General features: G+C 36.3%; 3 protein-coding genes across 7 annotated transcripts in view; 1 reads left to right on the top strand and 2 right to left on the bottom strand.

The window, feature by feature from the left end:
• Positions 1-186: 186 nt before the first annotated feature.
• LOC127167002 (putative methyltransferase-like protein 7A) lies at positions 187-2947 on the bottom strand. The gene is made up of 3 exons (XM_051112765.1): positions 2029-2947; positions 1772-1857; positions 187-652 (listed from the first exon to the last, which is right to left on the bottom strand). Exons 1-3 carry the CDS (start codon positions 2521-2523, stop codon positions 505-507), a joined length of 729 nt encoding a protein of 242 aa, XP_050968722.1. The 5' UTR covers positions 2524-2947; the 3' UTR covers positions 187-504.
• A 1374-nt stretch (positions 2948-4321) lies between these two features.
• Positions 4322-10690, bottom strand: tmt1a.1 (thiol methyltransferase 1A, tandem duplicate 1). Of its 4 annotated transcripts, none has more exons than XM_051112762.1 (3): positions 10136-10653; positions 5296-5381; positions 4322-5159 (listed from the first exon to the last, which is right to left on the bottom strand). In XM_051112762.1, the coding sequence occupies exons 1-3, from the start codon at positions 10628-10630 to the stop codon at positions 5012-5014; spliced, it is 729 nt and encodes a 242-aa protein (XP_050968719.1). In that variant the 5' UTR covers positions 10631-10653; the 3' UTR covers positions 4322-5011. The 4 variants fall into 4 exon arrangements, with proteins under 4 accessions (XP_050968719.1, XP_050968718.1, XP_050968721.1 ...); XM_051112761.1 differs by lacking the exon at positions 10136-10653 and adding an exon at positions 5688-6250 and having other exon boundaries at positions 4991-5159; XM_051112764.1 differs by lacking the exons at positions 4322-5159; positions 5296-5381 and adding exons at positions 7283-8067; positions 8170-8258 and having other exon boundaries at positions 10136-10690.
• A 2414-nt stretch (positions 10691-13104) lies between these two features.
• scn8ab (sodium channel, voltage gated, type VIII, alpha subunit b) overlaps positions 13105-21441 on the top strand; it is a 64882-nt gene continuing 56545 nt past the window's right edge. The window contains exons 1-2 of one of the 2 annotated variants that reach the window (XM_051111958.1): positions 13105-13240; positions 19149-19486. In XM_051111958.1, the coding sequence (XP_050967915.1) occupies positions 19205-19486 (282 nt within the window). In that variant the 5' untranslated portion in view covers positions 13105-13240; positions 19149-19204. Of the gene's footprint in view, positions 13241-14530; positions 14941-19148; positions 19487-21441 lie in introns of those variants that run through there. The other variant, XM_051111959.1, reaches the window with a different exon arrangement.

Below are 21441 nucleotides of genomic sequence, written 5' to 3'. Positions count from 1 at the left end.
AGAGAATTATTTAAAAAACATTACATTCTTACTGTTAAAAAGCATTTGACTGAGATTGTATATTTTCAAAAACACAAAATAAAAATATGGAAAAAGTCAAGGAAATTCAAGGTGGAGAATGCAGTATGGTCTAGGTATTTATGTGTATTTAGCTACTACCATGGTGTTATAACAAGTACAGAAGCATAAAGGCAAAAGTATAAAGTTTAATTTCTTTTAAAAGTGCTACATTGCGTGACACACATTTCTCCTAATCACTAGATGGCAGTATGACTCTTTGATGCATTAAGCATAAACTCAAAAACGCTGGCTTGCTTTTCAGCCAAGACAGTCATGTAAAAAGATAAGAGTCATATAAAATACTCAGTGCAGTCTTCTTTAGATTGTCTTTTTACATGAAACAAAAACTTTGTATTTTATGGTTGAATACAAGTGGTTATTTCATACAAACATATAAAACTCCATAGTGAAATGTACTATGAATTTTTGCTAAATTCACATTTGTTATTTGACTGCATAACCTATAATGTGTGGTTTGATCATAAAAAATATAGGAGCTTGGATGTGACGTAGCTGAAGGTCAGAGAAGCCAGCTGCCTCAAGGTCCTTCCAAGTAGTACGAGTTGCATCACAGCCATCGTTCATATAATACCTGATAAACATACAATTATATGAATTATGTGGTTATAAACTTTGCAGTTACAGACTTTCTTATTCTATAGTGGTCACATGCTTTGTTACCATGTATGTTGTATTCCATTATTGTTGTGTTAAATAGATACATTTGGATTATAGCAAGAACCCTTCCTCTCACTCCCTGTCCAAAAGAACCCATGACCTCCATATATACACTACCAGTCAAAGGTTTTTAAGCAGTAAGATTATTAATGTTTTTTTTAAAGAAATCTCTTCTGCTCACCAAGCCTGCACACAACAAAAACAGTAAAATTCTGAAGTATTTGTACTAGTTAAAATAATTCTATTTGAATATATTTTAAAATGTAATTTATTCCTGTGATTTCAAAGCTGAATTTTTGGCATCATTACTCCAGTCACACGATCCTTCGGAAATCATTCTAATTTTCTATTTTGCTGTTCAAAAAAACATGTATTATTATTATTATTATGTTGAAAACAGCCGAGTAGAATTTTTTTCAGGTTTCTTTGATGAATAGAAAGTTCAGAAGAACAACATTTATCTGAAATAGAAATATTTTGTAACATTCTAAACATCTTTATCATCACTTTTGATCAATTTAATCCATCCTTTCTAAATATATGTATTAATCAAATAATGCTGAAAAAATGTACTAAACTGATAATAATAATAAATACGTCTTAAACTGCAAATCAGCATATTAGAATGATTTCTGAAGAATCATGTGACACTGAAGACTGGAATATTGATGCAAAATTTTTTTATCTTTGATCACAGGAATAAATTACATTTTAAAATGTATTCAAATAGAAAGCAGTTATTTTAAATAGTAAAAATATTTCACAATATTACTGCTTTTGCTGTATTTTGGATCCAATAAATGCAGACTTAGTGAGCAGAAGAGATGACTTAAACATTAAAAATCTTATTGTTCAAAAACTTTTGACTGGTAGTACGTTATATATGCCACTATATGAAATGTCCTGTTATTTTACTTCCTCTTTTACTCCAGCTGGAGATAAATAACTTTATTATTTAGTTATTTAAAAGTACATATAATGTAAAATATAATCGTTTGGATAATTTTTTATAAATATTATCTTTTTATATTACCAGAAAGGCTGAATAACATGTTGGAAAAAGTAACTCCAGGTTGAAGGGTCAGACACCACATGTTCAATGAAGAATAGTGCTCCTCCCTAAAAGAAGAAAAAGTACAAAATGTACATTTCTCAACTCATAATTGTGTATTTGAATGTGGTTAATTTAAAATGACCTGGTATTTAAAAGCACCTGAAAACAGTAGTCTACTGATCTGTATTATGAAATATGTTATATTTCCACTCAAGTGCTGACTGCCATAAACTTACAGGCCTTAGAACTCTCTTTGCTTCTTGCAGAACCTTCGACATATCTTGGACTGAGCACAGAACCAGTGTGCACACCACTACATCCACTGAGTTGTCCTCCACCACCTTTAGATTCTCCCCGGAAGCCACTATGAAGCTGTCATAAACGAGGTGGTCGTTCTTCGCCATAGTTGTGTCCAGGTACTTTTGGAAATGCGGGTTGGGGTCAGTGCATGTGATCTTGCAGCCCGTCGGGTAGTGCTCGAAGTTCGCCCCGGTTCCGCAGCCCACTTCCAAGATGCGCAGAGAGCCTTTCGGGAGGTAAAATTTCTCCAGGTTGCGAAATAGCTCCTTTTTTTGGTCCTTCATCATTTCATTGTACACTAATGTGAAATTATATACGAACCGAGGAAAGACGCGTTTGTATAAAGACAGAAGTCCAAACCACTCTGCAACATACAGGGGCAAAGTGAGGACTTTTACTACAAAAGCACAAGCGTTCATAAACAGCGTCATTTTAACAACGAACCTGGATTTCTTAATGGGCGATCACACAACACCTCGTAACAAGGACTTACTTTTAGATACGAGAAACGCAAGCAGAGCCAAATGGGAGGAGCTGGAGCTCTAGCTCCCCCTCGCTGGAGGTAATGGGTGGAGATAGACACTTAATCACACCCTACCCTTACCCCTTACCCTATCGCTAAACATAACTCCACCCATTAGTTCACACAGAGGTGAAGATTGACATCCAGAAAGGGTAAGCTGGAGGCCATTTGGTTCTGCAGTGATCAGTACTGAAGAGATACAGCTAGAGTTTGGTGAACTCTGCCCTGCGAATTGTTTATCAGTGAAGACGTGTGACCGCTTAGCCTAATTAAAAACAAACTTTAAATCAGTGCTGCAGCAAAGTCAAGAACATTTAGGATGTACTATATGTTTACAAAAAGTGTATGTAGGGCTATTAGGTGTTTTTTTTTTTTTGCCTATTCGCTTGTTAAGCCTGACGTCAAGCGTCACCTCTTCCGTGATTTCCGGGTCCAAACGCTCTATCAGATGACGTGACAAAACAACAAACGGTACTAATTATAAGCTCACAATGTGATATAATACTACCAAAAAAATTTAATCCTACCTTTTAACTCCATACCGAAATCCCAGATAGCCATACAATGAAAATATAAATATTATAAATAAATAAATATAAAAATGATTTGTGTTTGGGACGGTGTGAGCACGGAGTCTGTAGTGTACACCGTAAATTTGAAAACGTTTAGCTTAAATGTTTAATATGAATAAACAGTGCTCCTAAACGGCTGCTGAGATGGTATTCTCAAGTGAAATGAGTTGGGGTTTGGAGCCGGAAACGGTTTTTTTTTATTTATTTATTTTGCCTTTATTAGGATAGGGCAGATCAGAACGGAGAGGAACTGAAGTGGGAGAGAGATATGGGGCGGGATCGGGAAAGGTCCTGGAGTTGGGATCCAACTCGGGACGCCCAATGCGCAAAAACATATGGCGCTGCCTGCAAGGCTATCGACGCCGAACGGGAATAGCGTTAGTTGGTGCGCTCAATGGACGCATTACGTCATCAATTAACAAGCCCATAAGGTGTTTTTAAAAAGACGCAACAACGTATGACGTCATACGTCGACATTCGGTCCTAGGTTTTTAGGCGTCCATTCTCACCTGTGCATTTTGTTCACTCCTTGCTGATACAGTGCATGCAATATACATATACACTGCATATTATTTTATTACACATAACGTAATTTATTAAATTATGTGTTTTGTTTTATTTAATTATTTTATTAATCAACAGCACCTTTAGTAATATATTTACCAGGAAAATGGTGACACGTTAAATACTTATTTTACCCACTGCATGTCCCTTTAAAATTTTGTGTTTATCTATTTTTTAAGTTTCAGTTTCTTGGAAAAACTCCACTCAGATAGTTAGACAGGAGATGCTAGGTTAGCTTATGAAATGATGTTGGTCAATATTTGAGAAAACATAGGCCTGGTTTCACAGACAGGGATTAGACTAAACCAGGATTAGGCCATAGTTTAATTAGTAATTTTTATAAATGTGCCTTCGAGGAAAAAAAAAACCTTACTGGTGTGCATCTTGAGACAAAAGAAAGGCACTGATATTTTTTAAGATGAGTCAGTGCAAGTTTTTTTCAGTTGAAGCAGCTCAGACTTACATTTTAGTCTAAGACTATGCTTAAGCTTTGTCTGTGAAACCAGGGGTGAACGTCTTGGTTGTTGTACTAAAATGTTAATCAGAGAACTGTTTCATATTTAGTTCACATTTAAAAATGATAGCTTTATTGTATTTTGGTTCAATTCACAACATATATAAAGAATAGTGGTTCCACAGTGAAAGACAACATGAACATATCAAGTCATTTAATCCCCCCCTTAACAAAACGTAAGTCAAATACATTTCTATAGTAAAAATACATTGTACTAATTTTTCAGCTAAAACTGTAACTTTTGTGAGTAAAGTACAATGTTTTATAACAGGAACTCCAGGAAATCCAACAATGTCTGTCAAAAATTAAAGTTGGAGAATACAAGGTGCACTTCTAAAGTATATTATAAAAAGTATATTAGTATTATGTCAAAGGATCAAGTTTATGTTTATTTTCTTTTATAAATGCTCTCTCCTGTGACATACATTGCTCCTAACAACTAGATGGCAGTATGGCTCATTTATGCATTAACCACGACCTCACAAAAGCTAGAATGCACTCATCTCCAAATGGGTACAGATGAAAGTTGTTGTTTTGTCTGCTGGTATTTTCATACAGAACCTTAATAGTGATGTGTTTTACAAACAGCATACTCATGCAACAAGATAATGACTACATTCATTCAATCTCTGCACATTAAACAAAAACTTTCTATTTTATGGTTTAACACAAATTGCGCTTTTATACATTTAAATGTAGATGGTAAAAGGAATCAGTTTTGCATCTTTTTGCCAGAATTATTTTCATTATTTGACTGCATAACCAACAATGTGTGGTCTGATCAAAAAGAACAGTGGTGGTTGCATGTGCCGTAGCTGCAGGTCAGAGAAGCCAGCTGCCTCAAGATGCTTCCAAGTAGCACGGGTTGTCTCACACCCATCACCGAAATAGTACCTGACAAACATGGAATTGTTTTAACTCCAGTTTGAGATTAATAACTATTATAATTATTATTATAAAAGTTATTACAGTGGAAATCACTAGTAAAATATAATGGTGATTTTACACACAATGTATGTTTTTATATTACCAGAATGGTTGAAAAACATGTTGAAAAAAGTAAACCCAGCTTGAGGGCTCAGACACCACATGTTCAAGGAAGAAAAATGCTCCTCCCTGTAGAAGACAAAATATATATATTTCTCAACAAATAATTGTGTATTTAAACATAGGCTGTTTAGTTCAAAATGTCCAGCATTTCAAAACAGCAGCCTGATCTGTAAAGTGACATTCGCCCTAGAACAAACAGCTGTTTCTACTGGGTTTATCGCAGCAAACGGTGATCTACGTGTAGTTGCGTAATGCTGTTACCTTTCATCTCAAATACACTTCATGTAATCAATAACTGTTTGATGCAAATAGGCTTTGGAGTGACATGAGACTGTTTATTAAATATATATGCACTAACTATCATGAACTTACAGGCCTCAGAACTCTCTTTGCTTCTTGCAGAACCTTTTGCGTATCATTGACTGAGCACAGAACCAGTGTGCACACCACAACATCCACTGAGTTGTCCTCCACCGCCTTTAGATTCTCTCCCGAAGCCACTATGAAGCTGTCATAAACGAGGTGGTCGTTCTTCGCCATGCTTTTATTCAAATACTTTTGGAAATGCGGGTTGGGGTCAGTGCATGTGATCTTGCAGCCCGTCGGGTAGTGCTCGAAGTTCGCCCCGGATCCGCAGCCCACTTCCAAGATACGCAGAGAGCCTTTCGAGGGGTAGAATTTCTCCAGGTTTCGAAATAGTTCCTTTTTTTTGTCGCTCATTTTGCCATTGTATGAGATCGACATTTTATAGACGAGGAGAGGAAAGACGCGTTTGTAGAAAGACAAGAGTCCAGTCACCTCCGCAATGTACAGCGGTAGAACAAGGACTTTGACTAAAAAAGCGCAAGCGTTCATTAACAGCGACATTTTTAAATGATACGTCTGGAACAACACGCTACATTTGATATAAAGAGGGGAGTAGCTGTTGCACACACATTGTGACAACTGACCAATCAACGTCTTTGACGCATGTAATGTTTCAGTCAGGACAGTACTCCAGTCGGTCGCCAGATGGCGACCTGTGTATAAGTAATAGTAGTGGATCCTCCTTTATTTTTCCTCACTAAAAGTAATCAATTAGTAGTTTTGAGAAGTATGATTAAAAGCATGTACACAAATAAGCAATGGCTCATTCAGAGGTCGAAACATGACGCCACGCTTCTCAGATTTGTTTTTTTTTTAAAGCATATAATATACCCAAAATGTAAAAAAAAAAAAAAAAATATATATGCTAAGATTTGACATTTGCGTGATTTTAATTCTGCTAAGAGCTCACACTGAGCTTTTATTGTTCACCTTTGGATTAAAATATGTAAAAAAAAGTAAATAATTTAAATGATCTTGCATTAACTGATAAAGTACAAAACACATTTAACGCTTGGTTAGTTAGAGATTTTTCTTTGACTGGTATGATATTGTTATGAAAGGCTGAAGGGTTGTCAACATTATCTTACAGCAATTGTGTTGGATGCTCCAAAGTCAATTAGCCAAGGCGAATAAGAAAATGTAGGTCTATAATGTTATTTGGAAGAATAGGCCACATACTTAAATAGATATATAATAGGTAATTTAGTTTATCGAGGTGGTTTAAATGCTATTGACTTTGATGTCTCTAATACCATTTTTAAAATTAAATGGATTCAGAATTGAAAAAATGGTATTATGTCCCAAATTTTGTTTTTGAAAAAACCGTTGGTATTACATTTCTGCTCAATTGTAACTTTATATCTGTCTATCATCTTGTCAAATGCAGTTATCTCTAAGATCCTCCATGGTGTCTGAGATTAGGATTTAGGTTTTTCTTACTTGAGATTAGGTTTAGATTAATTTAGATTAACGTAAAAGATCCAACAGTGTCTGCCGAAATTTAAAGATGGAGAATACAATGTGGTATTTATGCTTTTTTTACTATATTATAAAAAATATAGAAATATTAAGTTAAAAGTATCAAGTTTGTTTCTCTTTTTTTTTAATGCTCCCATGTATGACACACATTCCTCCTAACCACTAGATGGCATTAAACACTCATTTGTGCATTAACCACAACTTCACAAAAGCTGGCCTGCACTCATTTTCAAAAGCCTGTTTTATCCACCTTATTTTTCCCCATAAGAGTGGGTGCAGCCATTTGTAAATTTGTGTCTGGCTTCCGGTCTCATCCACTTCCAGCTATTTTTAGCTGTGCAATGAGCTTGTTTTGCTGCTTAATATTGCAAACTGGTGTGTCTTACCATATTATTTTAATGTATTGTCTTAATTATGAACACACTGGTTTGTAGTGCAAACTGTTTTACCATTTACTGCACTTCGATATTCTTCTCGTTATTTCCCTATGGTGGATTATGAACCGGACGTCTAACACATTACCAGAAAACAGCTTACTTCCGCATTGAAAAATAAGGTGGATATGAAAGTATTTTGTTGTTTTACTTGCTGGTATTTCTGTACTTAATCTTAATAGTAATGAGTTTTACAAACAGGATACTCATGCAACAAGATACAGTCATATTGAAATATAGTCTTGGCACATTAAACAAAAACTTATGTTTTTGTGGTTTAATACAAATTGCTCTTGCATACAAAGACATAATTAAAAATTAATTTTCATTATTTGACTGCATAACCAACAATGTGTGGTCTGAGTATAACAAACAGTGGCGGTTGGATGTGACGTAGCTGCAGGTCAGAGAAGCCAGCTGCCTCGAGATGCTTCCAAGTAGCACGGGTTATCTCACAGCCATCACCAAAAAAAGTACCTGACAAACACAGAATTTTATTTCATTTTTATTTAAAATTCGGTACAAATCACAAGTTAAAATTTAATGGTGATTTTATAAATAATGTGTTTTTATATTACCAGAGTGGTTGAAAAACATGTTGAAAAAAGTAAACCCAGCTTGAGGGCTCAGACACCACATGTTCAAGGAAGAAAAACGCTCCTCCCTGAAGAAAAGAGTATTTGAGTATGGCTTGTTTAGTTTAAAATGTTCCAGCATTTCAAAACAGCAGTCTATCTATATGTTGACATCTGCCCTAGAACAATCAGCTGTTTCTAATGGGTTTATCGCAGCAGCCTGCGCTCTACGTGTAGTTACGCAATACTGTTAAGTCATTCTGTGTCAAATCAACCAGATTTCACAATATTTCACCAAATTTCCCCGGCTCAAAGTTTTGATTTTGCTAATATTTTTTCTAAAGAAAGACAGACGTATATTATTGAAAGCCAAAATATTAAAGGTCATGGATGAATATTTAATGAGCAATCCACTATTTTGTAGAAGGGGGTCAAAATAGCAGTTTTCACCTGAGTTGATTCAGAGTCAAATTATAAGGGGGTAGAATGACTTCAGAAAGATGAAAGCTTTATAATGTTATTTCTACACAGGTCTGTTAGTAAAATATGTTGACTTTAGTAGTCTTTGTTGCATTATGTGCCAATGGTGACCATTCAAAATTGATACCACATTTTCATCTTTAAATAATTATCAGCTGTATACAAAGTGACCAACATTTGGTTTTCAACCATTGAAAATGGGTAATATTCAACAATGTGGACATGGGGCCTCACTGAGTTCATCTCTGGGACTGAATGATGTAGGGTCTTGAAAATTAAGATTCTGAAACAAAAGTTTATTAAGAAATAGAATCTAAAAATCACATTGCAATATCTCCAATACTTCTTGAGTTACAGGCACACAAACTTTGGAAAAAGAATATATATGGCACACAGACAGGCATGTTCAATGCAGTTGTCTTGATAGAAATGAAAGAATATACATTTCTAGTTTCAACATTATTTGTTCTTCAGGCATTTCTCTTTAAAAAAAAATTGATTTTTATTTTATGCCAAAAATCATTAGGAAATTATGTAAAGATCATGTTCCATGAAAATATTTTGTAAATTTCCTACTGTAAATCTATCAAAACTTAATTTTTGATTAGTAATATGCATTGTTAAGAACTTCATTTGGACAACTTTAAAGGCAATTTTCTCAATATTTAGATTTTTTTGCACCCTCAGATTCCAGATATTCAAATAATTGTATCTCAGCCGAATATTTTCCTATCATAACAAACCATACATCAATGGAAAGCTTATTTATTCAGCTTTCGGATGATGTATTAATATCAATTTTGAAAAACTGACCCTTATGACTGGTTTTGTGGTCCAGGGTCACATATATATATCACATTTGTTTTTTGACCACTGAAAATGTGTACAATTTAATGATTTACTGCTGGAGCCATATTGAAATTCCAGTATCTCTGGAACTGAACCTTACAGAGCCCTAAAAATACAGATGTCAAAAGGAAAGTTTGTTAAGACCCAATATCTAAAAGGCAACTAAGATATCTATAATACTTCCTGAGTTACAGGCACACAAACTTGAAACAAGAAAAAACTTGAAAGGTGCTATTTCCCATTTTTGTGCAACAAAGATAACTAAAGTCAACAAATTTTACTAAGAGAGAAGTAATTTTAACACTCTGTATCTCTAATATACAGCAAAAAATACTGTCTCTAAATCTCAGCAAACTCTGGACTACTCAGCAAATATTCATCCATGACATTTAATATAATGGCCTTCATCACAACACGTGTCTATCTTTCTTAAGAAGGAAATATTAGCAAAATCAAAAAAAAAATTGAGCCGGGCACCTCTGGTTGAGTTGACACGGAATGACCCTGTTACCTTTCATCTCAAATACACTTAATGTTATGTTCATGCAAATCGGCTTGGGAGTTTTAATAGACGGTTCATGAAATACGAAAGCATACTGGAGTTCAACCACCTAAGCACTGACTGTCATGAACTTACAGGCCTCAGAACTCTCTTTGCTTCTTGCAGAACCTTCGGCGTATCATTGACTGAGCACAGAACCAGTGTGCACACCACAACATCCACTGAGTTGTCCTCCACCGCCTTTAGATTCTCCCCGGAAGCCACTATGAAGCTGTCATAAACGAGGTGGTCGTTCTTAGCCATAGTTTTCTTTAGGTACTTTTGGAAATGCGGGTTGGGGTCAGTGCATGTGATCTTGCAGCCCGTCGGGTAGTGCTCGAAGTTCGCCCCGGATCCGCAGCCCACTTCCAAGATGCGCAGAGAGCCTTTCGGGGGGTAAAATTTCTCCAGGTTTCGAAATAGTTCCCTTTTGCTGTCGTTCATTTTGTCATTGTATTTATACGTAAATGTATAGATGAATAGAGGAAAAACACGTTTGTAGAAAGATAAAAGTCCAGTTACCTCCGCAATGTACATCGGTAGAAGGAGGACTTTGACTAAAAAAGCGCAAGCGTTCATTAACAGCGACATTTTTAACTACAAACCTGGAACACTGCGCTACGGTTTATATACAAGAGGGGAGTAGCTATTGTGCGCACCTTGTGACACTGGCCAATGAACGTCTTTGACGTATGTAATATGTTTGATTCAGAGCAGTTCTCCAGTCTGTCGCCAGATGGCGTTCGTCTGTAAATAATAGTAGTGGATCTTCCTTTCTTTTTCCTCACAAAAGTAACCCTCATGATTAGTAATTTTTAAAAATACGATTAAAAGCATGTACACAAATAAGCAATGGCTCATTAATAAAACCTTTTTTTTTTAATACTGGTTTAGAAATAATATTTTATTGGTGACACTGCGCTATGATGGTTACTTTAATTTAGAGAATGTTTAGATAAAATCAAACTTTAATTTTCTGCAAAGAACTGTTGTCTTATGGTCTTCTTCAGTTGTTGCGTATTACTGATGCTGTTGATTTGAATACAGCTATTGATTTAAATTTAAAGTCAGGTGGTATAAGTATTCTTGATCTATCTTCTTGTCAAATGCAATTATCTCTAAGATCCTCTATGGTGACTAAGATTAGGATTTAGGCCTTTCTTACTTGAGATTAGGCTTACAGTAATATCTTTAGACGCTGTAAGCTCCTGTGATACTTGCAGGCAACAGTCCCAAAAATTGACATCGCAAGCACATAAAAATGTGCTCTGTTAATCATCTGCTCTGTAAACAGTGTCATGTGAAGATGCCTCTGTGTCCCATTTGGCTCACACGCAAAGTGGGGCTTCAGCACCAAGGACAGTGACCAAACACAGACATGGCTGGTGGCGCATTGCACAGCAAGGCTTCATCCACTTGGGGCTCATCAGTGAAGACTAGAAAAGATGCTCAGGTGGCCCAGAAGGGGGAGTTGGAGGTAAGCTCAAAGTCTAAAGCCCTTGTTTCCTTTCACTTCCTAACAGGATTAGAGGTAGATTATCTATTGCCTGCGACCTTTGACCATGCTTCCTCACCCACACAGTTTGAACCAACCCCATAAATACAATGCCACAGTCTAATCTTGCACTGAACACTGTACTTAAAATGTCAAAGATGTCGCCAGTGAATTTCATTGGAAACTCTGCATTTGCCCTCAGAATGTAGAGACTTTAAAGAAATAGTTCACCCGCAAAATGAACATTTGCTGAAAATTTACTCACCCTTAGGCCATCCAAGAGTGGATGAATAGATACATTTGTTTCTTCATCAGAACAGATTTGGAGAAATTTAAAATTAAATTACTGAAAGCAATATTATGGATAAAGGATGTTTTTGCTGGAAGCAATGGTTTGAAGATAGAAATGTCTTAAACATGGATTTATTCATTACAAACATGCCTTTTGCTTCACCAGATGTTAACTGATGGACTGGATTCCAGTTTTTATCAGCTGTTTGAACTCTCATTTTGACGTTACAAGTGATGCAATACTAAAGTCTGTTCTGATTAAAGAAAGAAACTCATCTATATATTGGATGGGCAGCATTTTCAGCAAATTTTCATTTTTGGGTGAACTATTTCTGTATGTGACTTTTTGCTTCACACATACAAAACCTTAAACAAGTATTTGTAGGAACAAGTGTTGTGTAATTATTCTAGGTGGAGATATTGAAATGCTTATGTATGGCAACGTAGAAATTTCACCATTTGTGACCCTGCACCACAAAAGCAGTTGTAAGTAATATATTTATAGCAATTTTATATAGCAAAATTATCGATTTTTCTTTTATGCAAAAATCATTAGGATATTAAGTAAAGATCATGTTTCATGAAGATATTTTGTAAATTTCCTACTGTAAATATATCAAAACTGACTTTTTGATAAGTAATATGCATTGCTAAGAACTTCATTTGGACAACTTTAAATGTGATTTTCTCAATATTTTGATTTTTTTTTTTTGCACTCTCAGATTCCAGATATTCAAATAATTGTGTGTCAGACAAATATAATCCTATCCTTACAAACCATATATCAATGGAAAGCTTATTTATACAATAAGTTAAGTTAAAAAATGGACCCTTATGACTGTTTTATAAGGTCACATTTAATTTGAAAGCCAGTGCCATATGATGATGCTTGCTACCACAAATGACAGAAAATGTATTATATATTGTGTGTTCTGAATGAACACTCCAGATTTGTTAATACAGAATTTAATTTTCATTTTAAACATGAATTTTACATGTGCATTTGAAATTCTAATGTTTTTTAATTAAACAGCTCCAGTTTAACTCTGTGAATCCCATTTTAACGATTAAATTTAAGACAGTTTAACAATTGTTGGAACAGAAATGAGAAGATTAGATTAATTTTACTGAGAAGTGGTAAATATAATTAGACTCACATCATTGTGATTGATATTCCCTTTTAGCGCTGTTTCGCTTACGTTGCAGCGTTCTGTCGGTCAGTACGGAAGTCGGAAGTAGGGTACTTGCAGACGCTCCCTAACAATTTGCTGAGAGTCATCAATTATGCAGGCTAGCCGTACGCACTGGGAAGGAAGATAGCGGCAACAATATGGCGACATCCGCAGTTTCTCCTGGGTCTTTTAAACATCCTTAGGCACGCAACATCTACATGGATCGCTCTTAATGCGGAAAAAGTAAGTAGACTTTCTCTTGTCTACAGCGCAAGTGTCGTGTTTTTTTCAGGTGTTTATAGCCTGTTCTGAGCGTGTCTCATACCTGGACTCATCTGCCGCAGAGCGGTCTCTCGCGCTCAGCATCTTTTCAGCTCACAGATGTGGATAGGCTTGCTGCAGGAAACGCAGGAAAACGCCAATTAACACGCAAGACACTACGAACAGCTATAGTACTGGTCAAACACAGGCTATGCAAGGGGAAAAAGTCTGACTGAGGTAAATGAGGGTGTTGGCCTGGCGCTGGAAACATAACATTAGTGTGTGTGTCGAAATGTAGAACATACGCATAGCATGGGACAGGCAAGTACGACCGCCGCAAACTTTATTGCATGGGAATATCGTGCGGACAGACTGACGCAAGACGCAGTATTCAGCATTCAGATGTCATTTGTGACAGTGTTTTGCAACGTAACATGTCAAAATCACTAATGTGGCAGTTTTTAGTCCCCCTGCGCCTGCATTCCCCCTCCCTTCGAGTCACCCTCGCCATACTTCTTTGGGCTGGACTCCCTAGAATCGGTGCGTTCCCGTTTTTGCCGTTAAAAACGGGGACTACCAACCTCGTTTTCTCTCTCACTCCTCCTTGAAGCGTTAGCGGCATGATGTGCCCGACCGTGTGCGCGGTTGCGGGTTGAATCACAGAGAGGACGGTCTGACTGCACGGGTGTGGTGCTGGAGCGGACAAGGGTCCCAAATGTTCTTGAAGTGTTCAGATGCGAATGCAATGGGATAGAAACTCGAGACGTATGATAAAACATCGCAGGCACGACTGTCTAAGACATCAGTGGCGTTGAGATTTAGATGTTTCACAGATTGATTCGCTGGCTCGTGCCTTCGCACGAGCTCCCTTCAGCTCCACTGCAGTATTTCAGTCGAGAGAGTGGGGCCCACGCGTGTACGTACAGATGCCATAATTACCGCAAACAAACTTGGGCATACTGATCTGTACAAATCCCGTAACATGTAGTGCCGTCAGATGCGCATAGCGTGTTAGGAGAAGAAATTGCATAATACCTGTGAGGGGCGGAAGTATGAATCAATTTAACTATGTTTGTGCCATCGCACATGCTTTATAAATTACATTTGCTTTAAAATGACGAGGACCTTTTTCTGAATGAGGTGTATGTTACCATTGGCGTAACCAAAGATATGAGATAGCTTATGTAGTCAAACAAGGACATATCTGTGCGTTCATGTGTATTGAAATATAAAACAGAGAGTTATAGTCAGATTTTACGGCCTTTATTCTCCACACGGGATAGGCCGGCGAGGTTCGTCCTCGTGACAGCTGTGCTGCTCCCCTCCCCTCGCCTCGGTGTACAGTGCCAGAGGCCGAACATTCACTTTCCATATCATTTAGTTAAAGACATCAAATACGGAAAAGTCGCTTTAGTCGGGTGTTTCATCGTGGCTTGAGGCAGCATCTGTGATTTTTTTCCCTCCTCTCAATCACCTAGCCTAGAGGACAAGCGTGAGTGGTGCTGAACGGACAGCGCCGCTAAGACTCGGCATTCGACGGCATTCAGACGGCAGTGGACTTGTCTCGGCTTACTAAAAGCATACGACACTTCTTTTCGCTTGATAAGGAATACCTTCGCGATGATATCGGAAAATACAGTTTACCAGAGATGAGAGCAGGCAATGATTTTGCTTGAAGGCACGTAAGTAGCCTAACCTGTCGAATGGCATCGGTTATTTTGGATTCAACGTGTAGGTGTTTAACTTGGGGCAATCAAAAAGTGGAGGACGTACCATTAAACGGCATATTCTTTTCCATAACCAACCCTTGCAAAACACTGTAGTCTGTAAGGGTAAAAAAAAGCAGTAGTTTTGTTAAGGTCATTGTGTGTATATATTGTCAGGGCCTGTCTATCTGATGTATCACCTTGAGCCGAGGCGTCTCTACAGTATCCCAGGAAGGAGACTTGGAGGTTGGACACAGCCAGCGTGTAACTTAAAACGCGCGTCATAGTGTTTACTCTGTATTTCTTTTGTCTACACAGTTCATTTTGGAAAAAAGAATGACTTTGTTGCTTTACCTAATGTGTATGGCAAGCTGGTTTAACAAACATGCATTAAAACTAACCACTAATGCTTTTTCTTAAAAAAAATACTTAGTTAATTTTAATAACAAGTAAGTGCTATTCATAAGAGCGATCATTGTACACTAGTAGTCCTTCTATTGTTTCTTGTTAAATTATATAGTTCTACTACCTAATGAATAGTAAAACTGGATCATATACCAGCAATAATTGTAGTACTAATTGCAGCTTCTACTAGTAGTGTATGTTCTGAATTGTGCTAGTGAGTAACTCAATACATATGTTACTAATGAATAAGTTTTAAATAAAACTAAAATTATTGTACGATTTACAAGAGAATACTATTTCAGTCTATTACTTCAAACATTCATGTATAATTAATTATTACTTGTCTTTAAGTGAGAATTGTTTCAAAGCCATTTTTATATAATGAACATTGTATAATGAAAAATATGAATGCTAGTTACAATTGGATTGCCTAATAGTCATTTAAAATAGATGCTAGTTAAATAATACTGGATTACATGAATAAATGTTAAAAGTTGCTATTATATGTCTGCTGTAGATCAGCAAGCCTTTTAATGGTGATAAAGTCACCCATCATACTGAGCAGTTACCAGATATATAGTTTTTAGTAAAACTGGATCAGGTATTGGATCCAAGGATCAGGTAATTGAAATGCATATTAGTTAAAAGTGCATACTTGTTTTCTGAACTAAGAAGTAAAAAAATAAGTACTTATTTTACTGAATAAGTACTAGTAACTAACTCCATAGATACCCATCATTATTAGAATATAAAGGATTGCTTAGTAGTAATTCAAAATAAATGCTAGTTGAAAGGAATAAATGTTAAAACGACTTGCCATAAGTCTGCTGTCGATCAGGAAGCCTTCTGTTTTAATGGTAGTAAAGTCGCCCATCATAAAGAGCAATGTCACGTGACTGTGGGCACTTCACTATTGATTTAGCCAGTGCTGACTTAACTGAATCAGTTTTTGGCGTATAAATAATTAACAGACTGTGTCATTAAGGATATAGAGAACAGGGATTCAGCACTGGACATCATATAAAACAATCCCGCTAAAAGAGAAGTGAAAGAGAATCATTATTCTTGGCTGCCTAGGTTTAATATTTTTGAAAGTGAAAGAATGTGACGTCTGTATGATACATCATATAGCACTTGCATTAGTTAAGACATGCGGATGTGTGGAGATGATGGTCTGCAAACACTGCAAACATGCAGCTTCAGTAATCAGTTGAAGAGGGCATCGTGTCAGCAATGGTTATGTGTGCTTATATGAAGTGCTTATATGCTTTTCTTATTTTTGCTTGTCTAATTAGTTTAGTACTAGAAAAGGATATGTTTTACATTGATTGCTTGACCATAAATGCAAGTCAGCCCTGCAATAGAAAATGCCTGTAAAGGGACATTCTGCAAAAGGAATAGCCCAGTTTAGTGGAGCCTGAGGGACTAGGCTGGGACTGACTCTGCGACACACACCTGGAACACAGGAGAGGGTGACTAAGTAGTACTAATGTCATTTAGAGTTTTTCCTGCACATGTGTGATAAATCTCTTTGAAACAGATTGTTTTTGTTTTTCGTCAACAAAGCTCTATGGGGGAAGTAAATTTGTTAACTTGCAATAGAACTGCAAATGCAAGCTTAGTGTGTAAATTCTTCAAATTATCATGAGTGCAAGTGTGACTAATTCTGCTTTATTGGAGTAAGTGGTTTTATTGTGCAGCATTGTTTTGCATATGAGACCAAAATCAGTACGTTAGCGGCGTATATATGCATCATACGTATCATACGTATATATGCATACATGTATGTTTTCAACATTGATGTTCTCAAGGAACATGTCACACTGAAGACTGGAATAATGGCTGCTGAAAATTCAGCTCTGATATTATTTTAATGAAGTGAATTAAAATAGAAAACAGTTATTTTAAATTGTAATAATTTTACTGAACTTCTTTCAAAAACAGTAAACAAAAATCTTTGAATGTATCTGTCTATCCTGGTAAGAAATGCTACATTTAAAATACATTTATTTCATACTAAGTATAGTTCAAATCTATTAACATATTTACATGCAATTTCACTTTTAATTAGGACTGTATGATCTTTGAATAATATTTTTTTATAATATATTTATTTTTTATAATAATAAGTCTTTAAATGCAATATATTTGAAGTGTACCGTAAGTATACTTGCAGTAGTTCCATTTTAGCACAGTGAAGTATACTTCAGTTTATCTTTAGTTGGACTTCAGCACTACTTTTGCACAATTGTCCAATAAAGTACATTATGTACAAAATGAGTTGTTCCAACTGACTTTAAGTATACCAAAAGTACAATTGCATGGCATTTTTATTAAGTACATAAATATGTAAGTGTATTTGTAATATACTTACCATGAAATAATTGTATTTTTAGTACGTTTTAGTATATTTATTTTTTTATGGATAGATAGATTGATAGACAGATATATGTGCACAAAATACTGGAATCAAGCTGGATTTCTTATACACAACATGTACTCAAAATTCAAATGCAAAAGGAAATTGTTTGAGGAAATTGTACTGATAAGTAGATTTTGGGAATTGAAACACTTTGGACAGAGTTAATCTCAAAAAGGCCAAATATTGGCTGATTAATGTGTCTAGTCAATATGTCAGGTCTGTTACTCCAAACATAAATGGCAAAGAGGCACAGTTAATTTTGCTGTATTTGTTTATTATCAGTATTCTCTGTCATGTAGTGTCTTTTTTTGACAGACACATAATATGCCTTTTTTTTTTTGTATTATTAAGGTTAGGCGATTCAGTCAGAAACAAGATTTTCTCCATCCTGTGCTGTCAAGTCAGCACACACATACAAAAATGAATCTTTGCAGTAGAACTTAAGTTAGATCAGAATCTGCTGATATAGTTCGTGTAAGAACATAATACATCACAAATGTGAAATGACAAGTATGACTAGGCAATAATGTTGTCTTTAAATTTGTTAAGAGTGTAAGAGTATAGTCTTGAGCAGCTGGACATTTGCATGATGAAATGAACTCTTGTACAGAGTCCTCCATTTTATATTGTCTGAGATGAAAAAGCACAACAGCCAGAAAGTGTTTAATCAGCATAGTGTGTCTAATGTACAGCCTTAGTATTAAATGAGTAAAGTGGAGGGTTTGCAATCTGTGATCCACAAACGCCTGATTAAATGTTGTGATTTCAATCTGAACCGTGACATTATGTAATAAATCCGGAAGAGACAGATTGAATGCATCTGAACTGATTGAATATTTAATATGATGTTTTTTGGAATGGGTTTGATGACATCATGGATTGGAATTTTAGTTAGATGATCCAGGTCATCACAGAGGGTTGATAAGGGCAGTAATGCAGTTATGACCTTACCCTCTAATGTACAGTCTCTCTGTCTCTCTCTCATGCACACACACATACAGGTCGAGCCTCCAGTGCTGCAGCGCATTTGGTATTATTCTGCTTGGTCATCTACTTCTTAATGGATGTAATGAATGTGTGTATGTGTGAGTGTAAGAGTGAGAAAAAGAAGCAAGAGGGAGAGCTGCAAAAGAGGATGACCAATAACGCAGGCCACTGAAATCAGTGAATAGTTCGCAAGCACACACACATGCACAAATATGCTTGAAAAGTAGAAATGTTTTATGTTTGTTTTGTTTGTGTGTAATAATTTGCTTTGTTTAACATCTTTTGAATTTTAATTTCTGTTTCTTTTTCTTTCCTCATTGTTCCCCTTCTGCATCTGTCCGGGTACCTCCCTCTCCCCTCCTTTTCCTAGAGTTGGCTGTCCTGAATGGCTTCTAAATAAAGAGGACTCTGCTGCAGGATGACAATATGGCTGCGCAGCTGCTCGCACCTCCAGGCCCCGATAGCTTCAAGAGGTTCACCCATGAGACTTTGGCCAACATCGAGAAGCGCATCGCTGAAGAGAAGAAGAAGAAGCCTGTTAAACCCAGATCTGACAGCAGTCACCGTGATGACGATGATGACAACAAACCGAAGCCCAACACTGACTTGGAAGCGGGGAAGAGCCTGCCCTTTATTTATGGGGACATCCCTCCTAACATGGTGGCTGTGCCCCTGGAGGACTTGGACCCCTTCTATATGAACAAAAAAGTGAGTGAGCTTTGAGTCCATATCATCCCTGATAAAATTCATCCTTTATGCAGGTGGGATACAGTTTTCCTCACTATGATGAATTCAGAGGTGTTCTGAATGCTTCGCTCTCCAGCATCTGGGAGAACTGAAGGAAAGAGAGATTGGTGGAAAGGCTTGGAAAAGTATAAGGAAAAGGATAATGAGTGGTGGCAATAGATGTTGGTGAATCAAACTTGTGAACTTAAACATATTAGGGGTACAACTATAAATTGATTCATGGAACAATTCTGCAATTTTCACGAATGCATCGCAGTCCTCTCTTGGATTGATTATGAGCTTAGTTTTCAACAGCATATGGTACTGCATTCTTTAGAAACAGCCGTACTCTGCTTGTGTCCAGTTGCTTACACACACAACTTGAACCTAAAATAATCATTCATAAAGTTTGAAAAGCTTAAAGTGAATAACAAGACAGTTCAAAGTGGGCTGTGTTTACATTAATCTTTTGTCACAAAAGCATAAAAGCCGAGGTGCAAGTACATTTAATCACTTACATTACTCAGCCGAACACAGTTTAGGCCAAATTTACTAAACAGGGCAAATTAGCATTAGAGGGGAAAATCTGTGTGTGATTTACTGACAATGCGCACATTAAAGATCCATAATGACCAGCGCAATCTACCAATAACAGCGCATATTACCACCTGCTTTAAGACATGTTTAAAAAATGGCGCGAATACCAGTAATTTGATGAGTGCAAATGTTAGTAAGTCGTGTTGTGTGATTCATTTTAATACTCTTCTCCCATGCCTTTTCAGCGCTAATTATTTTAATGGCAAAAGACCTGTGAGCGTTTAAGCGTGCGGTTTAAAACTACACTGGTTGCCAGAATTTTATCGGTATATGGTAGCAACGTTTTAAGTTTTACGGTTTTAATTTTACATTTAAATACCGTAATTTCATTAACTGATATAATGTTGATGTACCAAACTATTGAAGTACTGAAATCTGTTTTGTACCCTTGTAATACACTGATAACCACCAAAAGCAGGTGGTGATGAGACAGTCACATCTTGAACCAAGGGTCATCATGAGTAGCTTTTAAATACTGACATATATAGAAGGCGCACAGTGTCATTCACACAATCACTAAACACCATCATGGTAACACATGAAACTGAAATAATGCTATAAACATTAATTTAACAACATTAGATGTAACGTACACAGCTGCTAAGAAAAAAATAAGAAGAAACAGTTATTTCAACCAAAAAAAAAAAAACAGTTATTTACTGTAAATTTCATATTTTTCTACTTCTCAAAATGGTATACTACCGTAAAATTGCATGCAGTGTCCAATACAGTTTTTTACTGTATATAGTAGGGGAACTTACCGTTAACTGTTTAACAGGTTTTTATTGTACGGTCATTTTTTACAGTGTAGCCTAGAGCGCTATCGGCTGTTAAAAACTAAGCTCAGAATTAATTCCAGAGAGAAACGTAATGCATTCGGAAAATTGAATCTAATCGATTTATCGCTGCATCCCTAATAAGTATGTTTGGATGGATGAACAAATTAGATGATATAGTAACAACTGAGCATAAGGATCTACAATTTTCTTTAAAAAAAACCCCCAAAACATTCCATTAAAATCATACACATAATCATACAATGACAAAAATGTACCTGTGGGAACATTTTCGCAAAATGCAAATATATACCAATAAGTACATATCACTGCAGTTTCCAACCGAAATTAACACTAGAGGCGATAAAAAGAAAGCACCTGTAATCGTTTTCTACACAGTTATGATTACAACCATATGTTTAGTTTTCCGGATGTAACAATCTTGGTAGCTCAGCCGGCATGGAATTAGACTTAGGATGCGGAATCCTTGGGTTCGCATCCTGTGGAAAACATGGCTCATGATGAAAGAGCTAAAAGATGAAAGATAAAAAAACAATCTAAAAT

This window comes from Labeo rohita, chromosome 6 (genome assembly GCF_022985175.1).
Source record: "Labeo rohita strain BAU-BD-2019 chromosome 6, IGBB_LRoh.1.0, whole genome shotgun sequence".
In the NCBI taxonomy this organism is placed as follows: Eukaryota; Metazoa; Chordata; class Actinopteri; order Cypriniformes; family Cyprinidae; genus Labeo; species Labeo rohita.
This window is presented reverse-complemented; position numbering and strand designations above follow the sequence as displayed.